General features: G+C 40.7%; 1 protein-coding gene across 3 annotated transcripts in view; it reads left to right on the forward strand.

The window, feature by feature from the left end:
- myo5aa (myosin VAa) overlaps nucleotides 1-18,826 on the forward strand; it is a 208,208-nt gene that overhangs the window by 161,135 nt on the left and 28,247 nt on the right. For 2 of the 3 annotated variants that reach the window (XM_034186870.1, XM_034186852.1), the window contains exons 24-30: nucleotides 190-335; nucleotides 756-869; nucleotides 1,098-1,232; nucleotides 3,041-3,097; nucleotides 6,309-6,536; nucleotides 8,223-8,231; nucleotides 14,914-15,014. In XM_034186870.1, coding sequence (XP_034042761.1) covers nucleotides 190-335; nucleotides 756-869; nucleotides 1,098-1,232; nucleotides 3,041-3,097; nucleotides 6,309-6,536; nucleotides 8,223-8,231; nucleotides 14,914-15,014 — 790 coding nt within the window. The remainder of the gene's footprint in view (nucleotides 1-189; nucleotides 336-755; nucleotides 870-1,097; nucleotides 1,233-3,040; nucleotides 3,098-6,308; nucleotides 6,537-8,222; nucleotides 8,232-14,913; nucleotides 15,015-18,826) is intronic. The other variant, XM_034186861.1, reaches the window with a different exon arrangement.

The raw sequence follows: 18,826 nt of genomic DNA on the forward strand, positions 1-18,826 counted from the left end.
CTGTTTGTTGTGATTTGGCGCTATATAAATAAAATTGATTGAATTGATTGATTGATTGTTTGGCTCGTACAAATATGGTGTAAAAAAAAAAGTTGAGTACATTTCACATTGTTTTTGAAAAAACGGCACAGGAAGATGTTCTGTTTGACTCCTGAATCATTTGCTTTTCCTGATGTTTGGTTTTGCCAGAGAAAATGGTGCGTGCGATAGCAGAGGAGACGCAGCAGCTGGAGACGGATCTGAATGAGGAGCGATCTCGCTATCAGAACCTCTTAACAGAACACCTTCGCCTCGAGGAGAAATACGACGATCTAAAGGAGATAGCTCTCTCCTCGGTACAAGTCATGCTCAGAATACCAATTTACTGATTTTATAAATGTGCACAGGCACACATTTCCATATCATCACTTAGATTTTGTTCACTTTCTGAAACTTGCTCAGATACTGCAGAATCAATGTACTGCAAAATGTTCATGTTAAAGGATCATGCTAGGAAACGCAAAGCATGGAAGCTATTGCACATGAAACACTTGAGCTTTATTTGTACAGCAAGCAGGCTGGTGAGACATATACTATGATAATGCATTATCCATTAATACATTTTTCCTCATCACCAGGTATGATAGTTATCTCAGTAGCAAAATACCATTAATGTAGAAGCTGTTATTTTGCAGATTCGTAGGTAAAAATTTGTTTGGGGTTGTTGTTGGGGTTGTTTCTGATTTTATTCTGGGAACCTCCTCCCATATTTCCAGAACGTACCCAAACCTGGACACAGGAGAACAGATTCCACCCACAGCAGCAACGAATCAGAATACACTTACAACTCAGAGTTGGCCGAATCAGAAGAAGGTTCCCGTGCCGCAGAGGTAAGAATACTTGTTTTACATCTTAATGACATAAATGACAGTTATTAGTTTTTTTAAAATGTATGAAGTACTTGTAAATAATTGTTTATAACAAAGGATTTTTTTTTGTTGTTTTGATTTTCACTGACGAAATCTTTTTCCGTATAAAAGTGTACATTAATGTAGTCTTTAGTGACGTTTTAATTTAAATTCTTGAAAACATTCTTGGTTAATATTTATGTTGAACAGGATGTGACACGAGGAATAGACACCTCACTCACCCTCAAACTGCAGAAACGCCTCACAGAACTCGAGCAAGAAAAGCAGTCATTGCGCAACGAACTGGAAAGCAGAGAGGAGCAGTTCCAGCGGGCTAGAGCTCGGGTACCAAGTCACATGACACACTTGTTTTTTCTCTATTAGCTTTTTTATAGTGAATTGTGATAGTTGTCAAGGTTTGTGTTCTGGCGTGCAACATGAGAGTGTTGTTCTGTTCAAAAATAGTCTTTGTCTGACAGTTGGGGGACACATTGTACCACAATTAGGGTATTGGACTGTTAAGCTTTGATGTAACGCATCACGTGATAAATCTCTTTCCAGGTCCGAACAAAACACTTATGGTTATGTAAACTGACGAGATTCATTTCATAAGTGGTCTGTACAGCCGTTACAGTGTCAGCAATGAAAATATAAAGGCCTGGGTAGGGGGCCTACCTGATCAGTTGTAGCCACTTCTGTTTCTGTTTGTCCTCGGCTGGGAATCTATAAAACGACAGCTCCAGTGATGTTTCCGACCAGTTCGTCCTATTTAGATATCCCATAATCCCTTGCGCGCCAGAGAGTCACTGCAGTCAAAACAGCATAGAGACTCCACATGACAATTGCAAATGAACATTATACTACCAAAATGTCATTTTTTATGTTTTTCGTCACGTTAAAATAAGAGACTGCATACATGTGACCCTGAAAACTTACTAAAACAAATATTCCACATAATCCGTGTCTGCTACGTTTAACTTGCGTGGAATTTAATAAACTCAAACCAAATTTCAGACATTTTATATATATTTTACTCTGGAACAAACTGGACAAACAGTGTTGTAAAGGACAAAAAACACGACATTAAAGTGCAAACTTCACTTTCCAGCAGAATGACATGAACAGGAAGCGATCGCAGCTCACAGTGATTCCCATTGAAAATAACAGAGAAACAACCTTAGCTTCTCACACATTTACATAAAACAAACACAATAACAGTGTCTATAAACCCAGATAATATATTCACGAGAGTTTGTGGCACAATATACAAAGAGTTTTATGTTAAGATGTTAATGCTATTGTCCTTGTGCATCGGTTAAAGTGCAGCCTGATCAGAGCGTCTCACTGCAGTTCTCAATGTTAATGACATCTCGCAGCGCTGCAACCTCTTTGACGTTTTATGAGATTTTGCAGGATTTGAAACCTCAGTAGGGCGAATTGACACATTCTGGCACACAACACTGTGGCATATTTACAATGTTTTACTTCGAAAGAAGCTCTGATGCAAATGAGCAACAACCACAAACAGCTGACAAAGCACACTTTTTTTTTGTTTGGACCCAGAAGTTGAAAAATCACATGATGCATTACGTCACAGTTAACAATCCCATACTTTGTCCTGAATAATAGAATTTAATGGGTTAAGAAAGTAGTTACTACCTAGGAAGGAAATTACAAAAACAATTTTTATTTCACTTTTTAAAAATTTCTAGTAATTATTTGGTAACACTTTAATTGAAGGTATCACCATAATAGTGACATGACAGTCATAACTGTTACATGGCACAGTCATGAACGTGTCATAAACATGTCAATATCATAAATGTTTATGACTGCTGTCATTAACTGTCATACGGTTTTTGTAATGACAAGTTGACAAGTTTGCATACAACCAAAGAGCAAAAGCCCTAGACGACGTCTGGTCACTTTGATTAAAGTCAAGTTGTTATAATCAGGATAGCACAAAAAATGTCAACTTATCATTATAAAAACCGAATGACAATGACAGCAGTCATAAACGTTCATGTCTCTTTCATGACTGTGTCATGTAACAGTTATGACAGTGTCATGTCACTATTATGACGGTACCTTTAAGTAAAGTGTTACCAGTTATTTTGCTAGTCCTCATTCTAATTATTTTTATCATTGTTCAGGATGATGCAGAGTTTAAAAAGGCCCGTGGGGCAGAGCTGGAGTATGAGTCCTTGAAGGTAAACTGTCACTATGGGGTGAAGTCAAAATGTAGCCACAGTCCGTGTTAAATGGGCTAAATTAGTGTGTGTATATACGAGGTCTATTAGAAAAGTATCCGACCTTATTATTTTTTTCAAAAACCATATGGATTTGAATCACGTGTGATTACATCAGACATGCTTGAACCCTCGTGGGCATGCAAGAGTTTTTTCACACCTGTCGGTTACGTCATTCGCCTGTGGGCAGTCTTTGAGTGAGGAGTCGTCCACCCGCTCGTCGATTTTTTTCATTGTTTAGGAATGGCTCAGAGACTGTTGCTTTGTTTGATAAAATTTTTTTCAAAACTGTAAGGCACAACTGAGTGGACACCATTCAATAAATTCAGCTGGTTTTCGGTAAAAATTTTAACGGCTGATGAGAGATTTTGGTCTGGTAGTGTCGCTTTAAGGACGGTCCACGGCGCCTGGCGGCGATCTGCGCTTCGAGGCGGCAGCGTCTCGCCGTTTCAAGTTGAAAACTTCCACATTTCAGGCTCTGTTGACGCAGTAAGTCGTCAGAGAACAGAGAACTTTCAGAAGAAGTCGGCATGAGGAGTTTATTCGGACATTCCATTGTTAACGGTCATTTTGTAATGAAAGAACGTGCGGGCAGAGTCGCATGTCGGGCTGGACCCGACCGCGGGGGGTCGCGGCAGGAAAAACACCTCCGTTGGAAATCTTAACGGGCAAGTTGGAACATGCCCAAGCTGTTAAACAATTTCTCAGTTACTCACTTGTTGAAAGCCATTAAAAGCCGCCTGAATTCTACAAATGGTTTTCAACACGGAGGTGTTTTTCCTGTCGCGGCGCACACAGATTTGCCGAGTCGTCACGGAAACGACTCGGCGAATTTGCGCGTACGTCTTTCATTAAAAAATGTCCTTAAACAGTGGAATGTCCGCATAAAGTCCTCATGCCGGCCTCTTCTGAATCTTCTCTGTTCTCTCACGATGTCCTGGGTGAATTAAGCCTTAAATTAGGATGTTTTCAGCTCGAAACAGGCCGACGACAGCGCCTGGAAGCGCTGCAGAACGTCCCGCTCCGTGGGAAGTCCTTACACCGACAGAAACACCCCATAATCTCTCATCAGCCGTTAAACTTTTCACAGAAAACCAGCTTAATTTCTCGAATAGTGTCCACTCGGATATTCCTCACAGGTCCAGAAAAAATTTTGATAAAGCAACGCGCGCCGTCTCGAGCAGCGTGTGAAACAAAGGAATTCAGCCGAGAGGGCGGGACCACATCTCACTCAAGGCCTGCCCACAGGGAAATGACGTCACCGACATGCGTGAAAAAACTCACGCATGCGCAGGAGGGTTCAAGCATGATTGGTGTAATCGCATGTCATTCAAATCCATATAGTTAAAAAAAAAATAAAAGGGTCGGTTTATTATCTAAGAGACCTCGTATATATATATATATATATATATATATATATATATATATATATATATATATATACTCAACAAAAATATAAACGCAACACTTTTGGTTTTGCTCCCATTTTGTATGAGATTAACTCAACGGTCTAAAACTTTTTCCACATACACAATATCACCATTTCCCTCAAATATTGTTCACAAACCAGTCTAAATCTGTGATAGTGAGCACTTCTCCTTTGCTGAGATAATCCATCCCACCTCACAGGTGTGCCATACCAAGATGCTGATTAGACACCATGATTAGTGCACAGGTGTGCCTTAGACTGCCCACAATAAAAGGCCACTCTGAAAGGTGCGGTTTTGTTTTATTGGGGGGGGGGGGATACCAGTCAGTATCTGGTGTGACCACCATTTGCCTCATGCAGTGCAACACATCTCCTTCGCATCATCTGTGAAGAGAACACCTCTCCAACGTGCCAAATGGCAGCGAATGTGAGCATTTGCCCACTCAAATCGGTTTACGACGACGAACTGGAGTCAGGTCGAGACCCCGATGAGGACGACGAGCATGCAGATGAGCTTCCCTGAGACAGTTCTGACAGTTTGTGCAGAAATTCTTTGGTTATGCAAACCGATTGTTCCAGCAGCTGTCCGAGTGGCTGGTCTCAGATGATCTTGGAGGTGAACATGCTGGATGTGGAGGTCCTGGGCTGGTGTGGTTACACGTGGTCTGCGGTTGTGAGGCTGGTTGGATGTACTGCCAAATTATCTGAAACGCCTTTGGAGACGGCTTATGGTAGAGGAATGAACATTCAATACACGAGCAACAGCTCTGGTTGACATTCCTGCTGTCAGCATGCCAATTGCACGCTCCTTCAAATCTTGCGACATCTGTGGCATTGTGCTGTGTGATAAAACTGCACCTTTCAGAGTGGGCTTTTATTGTGGGCAGTCTAAGGCACACCTGTGCACTAATCATGGTGTCTAATCAGCATCTTGATATGGCACACCTGTGAGGTGGGATGGATTATCTCAACAAAGAAGTGCTCATTATCACATATTTAGACTGGTTTGTGACCAATATTTGAGAGAAATGGTGATATTGTATATGTAGAAAAAGTTTTAGATCTTTGAGTTCATCTCATACAAAATGGGAGCAAAACCAAAAGTGTTGCATTTATATTTTTGTTGAGTGTATATATACCAGTACACAGAATATAGCTAGACAGGTCTTAGTTTGTATACCCCGTGTGTTGCATGACCATGCAAGTTTTGCTCGTCTTTCCGTATAAAATACTCATTAATATCGACATGTAGGGGGTCATTTGCTTTTTACCAATGTGTTGTTTTCCAAAAATTCTGACATTTGTAAAGTATTGGGAATTGTCAACTGACAAATGTCTGAAAAGACATATTCTTTTCATGGGCTCCCATTCGTCATCTTTGTTTCCTACTATGGGGACATTTTGTAGCATGCATGCATTAGCTAGGGCCCCAAGTTCTTTATTCTGTTTCCCACTTATTTTGTAGCTCTGTTTTTTGCAAACATCAATTTTTCAGCACTTAAAATCTCCCGTTTTTACATTGGTGTCTGCACTTGTAGTGTTTTGTGTAGTTGTGAGCTTTAACTCGGCCCAGCATGCACCACGTGTACCAAGCTGCTGAATTGGCTTGTTGTCTCCTTTCATAGCATAACCCAATTTAAAAACAGATTACACCTTTAATTGATTCCATAGCTTCAAAGAGTCCCATTTGCTGCTTGTTTTCATGACTGAAACCCTTTGACACTGAACTCTTTCACTTCTCAGCGTCAGGAGCTAGAGTCAGAGAACAAGAAGCTTAAACACGACCTGGCAGAGATGAGGCAAAGCCTGCTGGGTAATGCTGCAGCAGGCAGTGGTGCTCCTGGCTCCCCTGCATACAAGGTGCTCTTAGATCAGCTCAATGCCTCCTGTGAGGAGCTGGATGTCCGCAAGGAGGAGGTGCTGATCCTGCGCTCCCAGCTGGTCAGCCAGAAGGAAGCCATGCATCACAAGGTAAAACACGTCACTGTGTCTTCTCAGTATGTGAAGAGGGGAAAGCCAGATGTGGACACCCCCAGATGTGGCATACTGCCTACATGTTTGTTGGGGGGGGGGGGGGGGGTGTAGGTGTGTAGTTACATAGCAATAATGAGCACTTATGGCTCTCTGGTTGCATAGGTCTGTCCTTTTTTTGTTTTTAATGCTACAGTGTGTGGGATTTAGGGGGTGTTTATTGCTATAGATGTAATATAGTTTTCATAAGTACCTGGTTAGTAGTGTATAATTTACCTTCGATGAGTCAGTGGGTTTGTAAATGGTTAGAATGAGTCTTTTATATCTAGGAAGTGCCCCCCATCCACCCTAACGCAGGCCGCCATGTTGCACTGACATATTGATACAGTAGCCCATGGCAGGCGGGTTGGTCAAAAGGGGTTGGTCACATATGCGTGGCTCAAACAAACAGCTCTGATTGGTAAAAGGCTCTACTGGTGTGGATAGCAGAGGTGGGTACATGAGAGGGCAGTCCAAAAAAAAAGCAGTACAAAAATCATCAGGCTAAGGCATGGTCGTTCAAACAGGCAGGAGGTCAGGTACACAACAAGGCAGGCAGGACTATGGAACACAAAAAACAGAGCTGGAGAGAAGGCACAAGACTCATCAATCTGGCGAGGAACTACTGCACCCAGTGAACCTTATATAACCCAGGTGATGAGCAGCAAATCAGGAACAGGTGTGCACGGAAAGCACCAGAACAAGGGCATGGCCAGAGAGAGGGGCCCACCACCAAGATCCCAGGGACAGACAAGAGAGATAGAGACAGACAGACCCAAACAGAAAAACCCAGCAAGAGAATGAGCACACGGAAAAGCAATGAACCAAAAAGATAACCAAAAAAAAACCAAAACAAAAAAGAAACAGACAAAATTTCAAACCCTGACAGCCCAGAAAGGACACCTTTTGCATTTTGCAGTGTGGCAGGAAGACTGAAGAAAAAAGAAGTGGAATCATTGGTTGCTCCCCTGTACACTATCTACTGGTTGCTAGTGCAATAGAATATAATAGATATCAATATGTTCTACCAAAAGGTTGAGTTGTCCATTAAAGGGTTAAAGAATGGAAAATGTGAAATAAAGCAAAACTATGACCAGCAACGACATTGTGCACTCTGCAACCTCACCACTAGATGACACTAATATTGCACACTGTAGCTTTAAATGTTCATAAATAAAAAGCTGAATGTTAGTGGTCTGTATGATATTAAATGTATCCACTTCATTACATGTATGTGATACACTGTCACCCAAGGCTGCCACTGGTTGCCCATGTTTGTCCCCAAAATATTTTTGTACAATAAAAAAAAAATTGTACATTGTTGTAAAATCTGTATCTCACATGTTGTGGTGGAGCCAGATATCTTATTTCCACCATCAACTATAATTTTTGAATAATAAATAGTCACATAAATAAATAAAAATTTTCATATCTATTTTGAACATTTCATGCACAACTTGTTTGTGTACTTAAAGAAAACCTGGAGACTTGCATGGAGACCTTTTTAAGCAGCAGTCACACTTCACTTTTTGTTGGAGGAATGAAAGATTTAAATCACATTATTCATGCAAATGTTTTCAACATGTGGTCTGTGTATGTCTAACTCCTGTACCTCCCTTCTCTTCCTTCATCCATGCTTTCCCATAGGATGAGAAGGTACAGTTGAGAAACTAAGTCATGCATGATTGATGTTTCATGGTGTCACACATATGTGTTAGTTCATTCATTAATTTATGAATAAAATCTGGTGTAGAATCACTTTGTCTCACTTGATCGGTACTAGGAGATTATCTGAACACATTGGTGTACACACTGGGATGTGCATTATTATTCTTAATCCTTTTTAGCCCCCCATTATGAATATGGGGTATATAGCGATCAGCATGCCCATCCATTAGCGCAATTTCTCAAGAACCAGATGACCAATTTCATTCATATTTAGCATAAGGGTGTATTTGGGTGATTTCTCCACTCTACCCCCCTCCCGCCTCGACACTTTGTATTTCTGATTTGCTGATTTGTGGGGACTGGGGAGATATGTCATCTTCTGAGCATGCGTTGCTGCCACATCCAACACAATATGAAGCCATCATGGGTCCTGGATGGCAACCATCCAGGCAGCCAACCTGTCTATTGCCACCTCACAAAAGTAACCATCTGCCTGTCACAGCCAGGTGAAAGGTGCTGTCTCCTTCAGATTGTCATATTTCCTAAACACTGAGGCACCTATGTGCTGGATCATACCCAAAGAAACACGCCATCTAGTGTGTGTTTAACAAACTGAAATTAGACTGAATTGGGAAAAATATTATTTTTAAATAAATAAAAGGCAGAGTCTGGATATCTGGAGTTGGTCCCTGGATGCCGGACTGTGGCTGCCCACTGCTCCGAGTGATTGGATTGTGTCTAACTGTAATTAGGATGGATTAAATGCAGAGGACAAATTTCGTTTTATGAATGTACAATCACAAATAAAGGAATTATTATTATTGTTAAATAATGTAAAAAAGAAAAAACAATGGGTGTGGGGGGATTAAAAAAAAAAGCTCTACTGACTTGCATGTACCTTTTCGTTTTTATTATTTATTTATTTTTTATTTTTTTCCCCCTTTCCTTCCTGTGAATCACTCGTAAGGAACAGACCAGGTAACCTGATGGGATAGGTAGTAAACAGGTATTTAACCCCTTAACGCCTATTGTCGCATATATGCGACAATATTTGACTCAAATATGCAACATACCAAATTGACCAGTATGCCTGTTGTCGCAAATTTGCAACATACCATTATTATTATTATAACATTATAACATAAAGTCATTACCAAAATACCAAAATTACTATTTATTTTTTGTGCAAAAGTGAAATTAATAATCTCAACATTATTTACCATCTACTTAAAGGCAAAAACACACACAAAACATTTTTTATATACAGCTATATAAATTCAGGCGTTAAGGGGTTAAGGAAAGAGGCACTCTTTAGAAAATAGCAATGCACCACAGTCAAGTGCACATGCTTTTAAAGGCAATGACAGATAATCTGATGTTTTATTTCATGTTAAATCTACAACACACCTTGAATAAGTGATTAAATACAATCTTTTTGCTGGCTGGTCCATATCCTAGTCCTGGCACTCAGATTATGTTTGTGTTCGTCTTTCGGCACCCCTGGTTGTTCAGGGTTGTCACAGCAGACCCTGAACAGATTTGTATTGAGATTTGGGATAAATTTTCCGCTGGATGTCCTTCCTGATGCAACTCCAGTTTTACTTAGAGGAACATGCACAGCTCCTGGACCTCCCAGTGTCCGAGCCAAGTACTACTCGGGGCCTGCTCTGCTTCACCTCTGAGAGCTGACATGATTGGCTGTACATTGAGGACAGTGGTGGCACTGTGCGCTCAGATTATGCACGCTGTAAATGTCAAAGTTCGACATGTCCAAGATTAGGTTATGCTCTTTAGAATGTTTCACCGTGGAATGTCAAGGTATGGCCCCAAGCATATTCACAGTTTGAACAAACAGATTTTGTGCTGTGTGTGGTGTGCAGTTATGGATTAGGTCTGCTTTCAGGAAACTAAGTGCAAATCTAATTTTAGTGTCTAAAGATGTTAATCAAGTAATCAATTCTTCCGCTGGGAAATTTAAAAATGCAAACCGCCCTCATGTCTTCCAGGGTAACAGCGATCACATGTTACACCTTTAACAGTTTGATTTTTGAAATAATCTGTAGTTCCTGAGATTTATCTGACAGAAAATAAAATAAAGTTGGTCAGTTGAAACCAGACAGAAAGGCACTGCTGTGAAGTAGTTTTCCACTGGACGTCCAGCTGTGCTGAGGTGTTTTATTAGCATGTTGCTATTTAAGGCTGCATCTCCAACCTGCTTATTATCAAAGTAAAAGGACACATTTAGCCAACAGTTACATAAATGTTGGCAGGGAGCCATTGTGACATATGCTGGCTGCCCTAAGCAGTGAGAACTCATGTTAATGTAAATTAAAGTATATATATATAACCCAGTGTTAAAATATCCATGGCAGTATGAGCATAATAGGAAACAGAATGTGACCTTTTGACCCCTTGAAGACTCTGACAGTAATAGGATTGGACTTGTGCTGAGCACAGACGGACGCAAAGTCTTCGCAATACCGATGGCCATATTTTGGCCTCGGCTAAATATGATAAAAATGGAAGTGTTGAAAATGAATGGGAACTGAAAAAAATAGTGTTGAGTGATAAATAATTAGTCATGAGGTGGCTGGATGGAGCTATTTGGTAATGCCAGTATCTCTACAGGAGAATGAAGTCTTTTGGTTCCTGGTGCTTCCTGTCCTACCGTATGGTAAGACATGTTGCAACGGTTTCTTGCACGCAGGATTACAGTGCGAGCAGCAATGCGATGTGTAACCACATCGCACAGCTGCTATGAAAATAAAAAAAAATGCATGCATGTCTCCCACGAAATGACATGAATGAGAAGCAGTTCACTCTCATCATGTCCACATCTGCTGGCGCGTATCCTGCCTGACATGTCTTGTGGACGGCGCTCCGCAAGACTGACACCGCATCATGTGGAACAAAGCTCATGGGTGATGTGACAGTCAGATCACCTGCTGTGTGTTATTATCTGACTGTCTGTTTCAACCTGGGGGCAGCCTGTCAGTGGGCTGCAGCGTGCGACAGATCTCCACAGCTGCTTCTGAGCATCCATGCCCCCTGCCAGTTCATCGCAGAGACCAAAGCCACACTCATGGGGCACTTAGACAAATTTCACTGCCAACACAACAGTGATTGTCTGCTGACTGTTGTCGTGTTAATAGTGCGAATGGCCACACATTTTCAAAGTGCCATGGGAGTGGTGTTAGATGTGCGTGCGTGTCACCTGGAATTTGGCCAACACCTGCCGCGAGAGGGTTTGATGGGCTTGCACAGCGCACACTGTCTTTTAGCCGCTGGTATGCGCATGGAATTGTAGCAACAGGTATACAAGTCGTTAGATGCAGCTACAATTCTACATGTTTTGCATACGATTCCTGCTTCACGTGCACTTTATGCGCTAATCGACCAAATTCGCACTATGTGTGAAGGGGCCCTAAGAAATTTTTGTGATAATCTTCCCCCCCCCCCCCCCCCCACACACACACACACACACACACACACATATTTTGCGAAAATGGTGTTGGTACCAACTTTAGACATAAATAACTCACTTGCTATTAGATTCACAGGTGTGAAACTGCTTACCCTGGGCTTACTTATTGTGTAGAGTGTTAAAATTGAGCCAGTTTTGGTCTATCTAGTGTGATCTGCCTTTCACAAAGGCCTGAAAAAGGTTGCAAGCCCAAAGTTTGTTCATACAGTAGTGTTCAGAATAATAGTAGTGCTATGTGACTAAAAAGATTAATCCAGGTTTTGAGTATATTTCTTATTGTTACATGGGAAACAAGGTACCAGTAGATTCAGTAGATTCTCATAAATCCAACAAGACCAAGCATTCATGATATGCACACTCTTAAGGCTATGAAATTGGGCTATTAGTAAAAAAAAAAAAAAAAAGTAGAAAAGGGGGTGTTCACAATAATAGTAGTGTGGCATTCAGTCAGTGAGTTCGTCAATTTTGTGGAACAAACAGGTGTGAATCAGGTGTCCCCTACTTAAGGATGAAGCCAGCACCTGTTGAACATGCTTTTCTCTTTGAAAGCCTGAGGAAAATGGGACGTTCAAGACATTGTTCAGAAGAACAGCGTAGTTTGATTAAAAAGTTGATTGCAGAGCGGAAAACCTATACGCAGGTGCAAAAAATTATAGGCTGTTCATCAACAATGATCTCCAATGCTTTAAAATGGACCAAAAAAAACCAGACGCGTGGAAGAAAATGGAAAACAACCATCAAAATGGATAGAAGAATAACCAGAATGGCAAAGGCTCACCCATTGATCAGCTCCAGGATGATCAAAACAGTCTGGAGTTACCTGTAAGTGCTGTGACAGTTAGAAGACGCCTGTGTGAAGCTAATTTATTTGCAAGAATCCCCCACAAAGTCCCTCTGTTAAATAAAAGACGTGCAGAAGAGGTTACAATTTGCCAAAGAACACATCAGCTGGCCTAAAGAGAAATGAAGGAATATTTTGTGGACTGATGAGAGTAAATTTTTTTTTTTTTTTTGGGGGGGGGGGGGGGGGGTCCAAGGGCCGCAGACAGTTTGTGAGATGACCCCCAAACTCTGAATTCAAGCCACAGTTCACAGTGAAGACAGTGAAGCATGGTGGTGCAAGCATCATGATATGGGCATGTTTTTCCTACTATGGTGTTGGGCCTATATATCGCATACCAGGTATCATGGATCAGTTTGGATATGTCACAATACTTGAAGAGGTCATGTTGCCTTATGCTGAAGAGGACATGCCCTTGAAATGGGTGTTTCAACAAGACAGTGACCCCAAGCACACTATTAAATGAGCAAAATCTTGGTTCCAAACCAACAAAATTAATGCCTCGCAGATGTGAAGAAATCATGAAAAACTGTGGTTATACAACTAAATACTAGTTTAGTGATTCACAGGATTGCTAAAAAGTAGTTTGGACATAATAGTTTTGAGTTTGTAGCGTCAACAGCAGAGGCTACTATTATTGTGAACACCCCCTTTTCTACTTTTTTTTTTTTTTTTTACTAATTGCCCAATTTCATAGCCTTAATAGTGTGCATATCATGAATGCTTGGTCTTGTTGGATTTGTGGGAATCTACTGAATCTACTGGTACCTCGTTTCCCATGTAACAATATGAAATATACTCAAAACCTGGATTAATCTTTTTAGTCACATACCACTACTATTATTCTGAACACTACTGTATTTCTGATTGTTCAAAAATCTAAGAAATACACTAGCTACAGCAGTGTAATTTTTTTGCACCATTATTTATGATGTGTTACAGTATAGCTATACAGTCAAATCAGGTTTGGAGCAAAATCTATAGTTACTCGTATATATGCTATAAAATGTAACTATAGCTAGTGTATAATCTATATGGTTATGATGGACAATCTTCAAAATATACTAATTTTCTTCACCCCAGATGGCAATGAGGGTAATTGGGCATCATATTCATATTTTTACCAGGTATTCTTACATATCTCAAGATGATGTGTAGCAAATATGGTACAGAGTTTAAGCTTCCTTACAGCTCTGTTGAATATGAACGACATGTCAAATTTTGGGCTTGCTGCCATTTTCAGGTCTTTGTGGAAGACAGAACACACTAAATAGACCAAAATGGACTCAATTTGCCCACTCTACAGAAAATGTTAGCCCAAGGTGAGCAATTTCACAACTGTAAATCTAATAGCATATTTGTTAATGTCTAAATTTAGTACAAAACACCATTTTGGAAAAATGTGAAAAATTCACACATTTTAGCACATAATTAGCATATTTCCACTGGTGGGCACAGTTCCGCTAACCGCTGATTAATGAAGCTAACTCTTTTGTTAGAGCAGATTAGCTTTTTAGCTAGCTTCGAAAACCATCAGTGGACCAATTGGTTTCCGCTAAATTTAGTTTCACTAACTTTTAGTCTGCTAACGTTTTTTTTTTTTTTTTTTTTTGACCAACTGTGTGGACTTCTGCAGATGGCTGTCAGAACCTTTTGGAACTGAAATCCAACACTTTTCAGATGTGCGCCGATTCGTCACTCTGATGCCGCTATGTGTGATGGGGGTATCAAGAATTCACCAAAATTTCCTTGGGTGGTAACTTCAAAAGTTTTCAAGATGCAGACCTAATATTTGTCATTTCATCCTAACTTTGGAATGTCAGTGACATATCAGATTGACAGAACAGGGCCAAGGAGTGACCTGGGAAATGTTTTTAAAACTGGGTGATTTGACCTGGAATAATCCAGGTTCTGAGGAAGTCTCAAATGAGTGTCGCTCTCATTGTGAAGGAACATCAGTTACAACATTTTTGCTATGTGACCATATGTTGAAGATCCCAGCAGATGTAGAAGGCCAAGGAGACACCCATTTTTCCTCTGGTTGCAATAGATAGATGGTTACTTCCCACAGGTGGGGATGGACCACTTCTCTGGGTGGGTGGTTGCCATCCAAGACCTAGGGCCATGCTCTGGTGTCGTGGATGTGGCTCTAGCATATGCTCCCAGACCTGAGAACTGATATATTATTTAGAATACCCAAATGACATTTGTCTTTTACAGAAAAATGCTTGAGTAACTACAATTGTATATTTATATAGTCTCATTGTGCACTCAGGTTACTCTTTAAATTTTCTCAGTGACTGTCCGTGTCATCATCCTAACCTGTTCTTTTTCATTATTTCTAGGAGACGATGACAGAACCCTCTGCGTATCTCGTTGACGTGAACAAGTTGAAAGATGTTGATGAACTCAAGCAAGCTTACTTAGGCGTCAAAGACACCAACAGGTACTTAAGTTCGCTACCTTCTTTTCCTTGTCTTTTTGCCTTTATTTTTTATCATGGTTGAATTACCTTCATACAAGTTCTGACTTCTTTAGTCCAAGATAATTTTCTTATGTTTGAGCTGGAGTTCCAGTGTAAATGCTACTGTGATATATGTGAGAAGGAGCTTCTTTATTCTGTTCAGATCTCCCAGGTCAATCCGTAAATCACTGGAAGTCGATGACCTCCTAAGTAGGCTCAGGTAACCAATGCGCAGTGGCCTCTGCATGGAGGGGGGCATGCACTGCCACGCTGTTACTGAAAAGTTTGTAAGAGTTTCTTATGGCTGATTTTAAGTGTAAATGGCACATTTTAAATTGAAGGACTAATGAAAGATTTGGTTGCTTTATGCATCATGCCGGTCCTAACAGCACGTCGAATACAGTAACAAGCTTGAGCTACAACTTAGCACTTACTTATCCTGCAAGAGACCCCATGATTTACATTTACCTCTGTTGAAGTTAATGCCGTATCTTGCATTCAAGTTCTTAGATTTGTTGTTCTGCTTGGATTTACTCTGTGTAGTTAAGCATGGAAAAATATAGACTTCTAAAGGCAACAACTAAAATTATTTTCTGATTGTTTTTATATAACAGATACATTTTCAGTGACTTTGACCATTACAAGGCATGAAAATGAGCCTATTTTAAGTCCCTGTTTAATTTTTATTAATGTTACATTTGTGCATCAGGAGGTAAGATTTGATGCTGTTTATAGCAGGGTTCCCAATTCAGCTTTTTGGAAGGATTTTGGCATCAATCCTGCATGAATAGTTTTAGTTGTTTGTGTTTTATGCAAGAGATACACATGAGCCATTGAGCACTGTTATCTTTCATACAAATATTTAGGTAAATACCTAAATATTTACCATATTTTCTGAAGTATAAGTTGCAACCGTTTGAAAAATGCTTCTTGAAGAGAGGAAAACCCCATACAGTGGTATGTAAAAGTTTGGGCACCCCTGATGATTTCCATGATTTTTCTTTAAAAATTATTGTTTGGGTTAACCCTAACCCTAACCCAATTTCAGTTAAATATATCATATAGCAGACAAACACAGTGATATTTGAGAAGTGAAATGAAGTTTATAGGATTTACATAAAGTGTGCAGTAATTCTTTAAACAAGATTAGGCAGGTGCATAAATTTGGCCTCTAAATGTTTCCTACAGCTTCCAATGAGAGCCTGGATTGTGGTTGAAGGTATTTTGGACAATTCTTCTTTACAAAACATCTCAGGTTTTATGGTTTCTGAGCATGGACAGTAGGGATGTGAATTGTACAACAACTCACGATTCAATTCGATTCTGATTCTTGGGGTGACGATTCGATTCAGAATCTATTTTCGATTCAAAGAGCTCTGAGAAATAGTTATATTACTTTAAAAAATGTTTATGTTTAAGAAAATGCAGCTTTACAAGGTTAATCAAGTGATTCTAAAGATGTAAATTTACTTATCTGCTTTGCTCGTTCGGAGTTGACTGGCAGTTTAGCGAAGCGCTGGTCAGTAGTCGGCAGAGACTGCTGCTCCACTCCTTTTAGCTCCGGGTGATGACGTAGCATGTGGGCTTGCGGATTTGAAGTGTTTCCGAAGTACTTAACTTTCATTTTGCAGATTTTGCACACTGCATAAGTCATGTCAAGCTCCTTCTTACGCAGCAAATAATAAAATCCAAAATGCGCCCAAACATTTGCCTTCAGCAAAGACGGTGCTGGCTGAATTAGCTCTTCATCCGCCATGCTATGCTTCAGCTCACAAATGTTTGAAGCACGCCGGACCCCCCCTGCCCCTCACGGGGACGCTGTAGTACGGAAGCCGTTGTCTGACAAACAGTACATGCAGCGAGTAAGCAAGGAAATGTTTAATGAAATGCTTTTTAAAAATCGATTCTTGGACATTTTGGATCGATTCAGAATCGTAATAAATAAGAATCACGATTCAGACGTGAATCGATTTTTTTTCCGACACCCCTAATGGACAGCCCGCTTAAAATCACACCACAGATTTTCAGTAATATTCAGGTCTGGGGACTGAGATGGTCATTCCAGAACATTGTACGTGTTCCTCTGCATGAATGCCTTAGTAGATTTTGAGCAGTGTTTATGGTCGTTGTGTTGTTGAAAGATCCAGCCCCGGCGCAACTTCACCTTTGTCACTGATTCATGAACATTGTTCTCAAGAATCTGCTGATATTGACTGGAATCCATGTGGCCCTCAACTTTAACCCCATGTTATGTCCAAGTAACTCAATTTTAGTTTCATCAGTCCACAGCACCTTATTCCAAAATGAAGCTGGCTTGTCCAAATGTGTTTCAGCATACCTCAAGCGACTCTGTTTGTGGTGTGTACGCAGAAAAGGCTTCCTCTGCATTACAGCATCATATAGCATCTCCTTGTGCAAAGTGCGCTGTATAGATGAACAATGCACAGAGGTAATATCTGCAGCAAGATCATGTTGTAGGTCTGTGGAGCAGGTCTGTGGGTTGACTGTGACTGTTCTTACTGGGGTTAGGTATCGAGAACCGGGTCTTTTCAAGTATCATTAAGAAATGATTCGATCCACCGATATCAATAGTCTTTTTGCTTAATGATTCCCTCATCGGTCCTTAAGAGCAGCCGTTGTTTTTGAGGGTGTTTGTCGGGAAAATGATCATTCCTCTATGTTGATTACAGACCTTGCAGCGGCTCTGTAATCAACTGTTTCTGCAGCGCAACACCACTTTGAAGCATGAATCAATGAAGCAATGCTTCGATCTGGACGGAGACTGACAGCGGGAGAGAAAGAGACTGAATAAGCTGGTCAGGAAGTCCAGCTCTGTCCTGGGCTGTCCTCTGGACTCTCTGGAGGAGGTGGCTGAGAGGAGGGTGTTAGCCAAGTTCAAATCCATCATGGACAACTCCTCTCACCCTCTGTATCGGACTGTAGTGGAGCTGAGCAGCTCGTTCAGTGACAGACTGAGGCACCCTCAGTGCAAGAAGGAATGATACCGCAGGTCGTTCCTCCCTGTTGCTGTCAGACTGCATAATAACACTGTGAAATAACCACATGCAGTAATATGTCCACAATCACGTGCAATATTAATATGTCTACAAATCATGTGCAGTAACAACTCGTTTACAAATCCCTGCACTAATGTCACCTTATCACATCTAAATTCCACTTCATATATTGTAAATAAGATGCTCCTTTCTTTTTTCAATCCCAATCATGTTTATATATGCATGTGTACTTATATATGTACGTGTATATGTATGTATATATATATATGTGTGTGTGTGTGTGTATGTAGAGAAGCTTGAATCTTCGACTGGACTGGGTTGCTTGACGCAAGGACGTTTCGCTTCAAATCGCAGAAGCTTCCTCAGCTAAAATTCTTGCTCTGGTAGTCTGACTTCTGTCTTGACTCTTGTAGAGAAGAATAAACAGAAGCCAGTATCCCCCATTGTGGCCAATCTGTACATGGCGCGAGTGGAGAAGACAGCCTTGACGTCTTTCACGGGCATCCCTCCCAGTCACTGGTTCAGATATGTCGATGACACATGGGTAAAATCAAGCAACAGGAGGTTGAGGACTTTACAGAACACATCAACTCGGTGGACTCCAATATCAAGTTCACACGTGAGGATGCCAGAAACAACCATTTAGCCTTCTTGGACTGTGATGTTACGATTGGAGAGAACAGGCAGCTCCAGACAGGGGTTTACAAAAAACTCACTCACACTGACCAATATCTGCTTTTTGGCTCAAACCACCCCCTTGAACACAAGCTCGGGGTG

Source organism: Thalassophryne amazonica, chromosome 2, assembly GCF_902500255.1.
Source record: "Thalassophryne amazonica chromosome 2, fThaAma1.1, whole genome shotgun sequence".
Lineage (NCBI taxonomy): Eukaryota > Metazoa > Chordata > Actinopteri > Batrachoidiformes > Batrachoididae > Thalassophryne > Thalassophryne amazonica.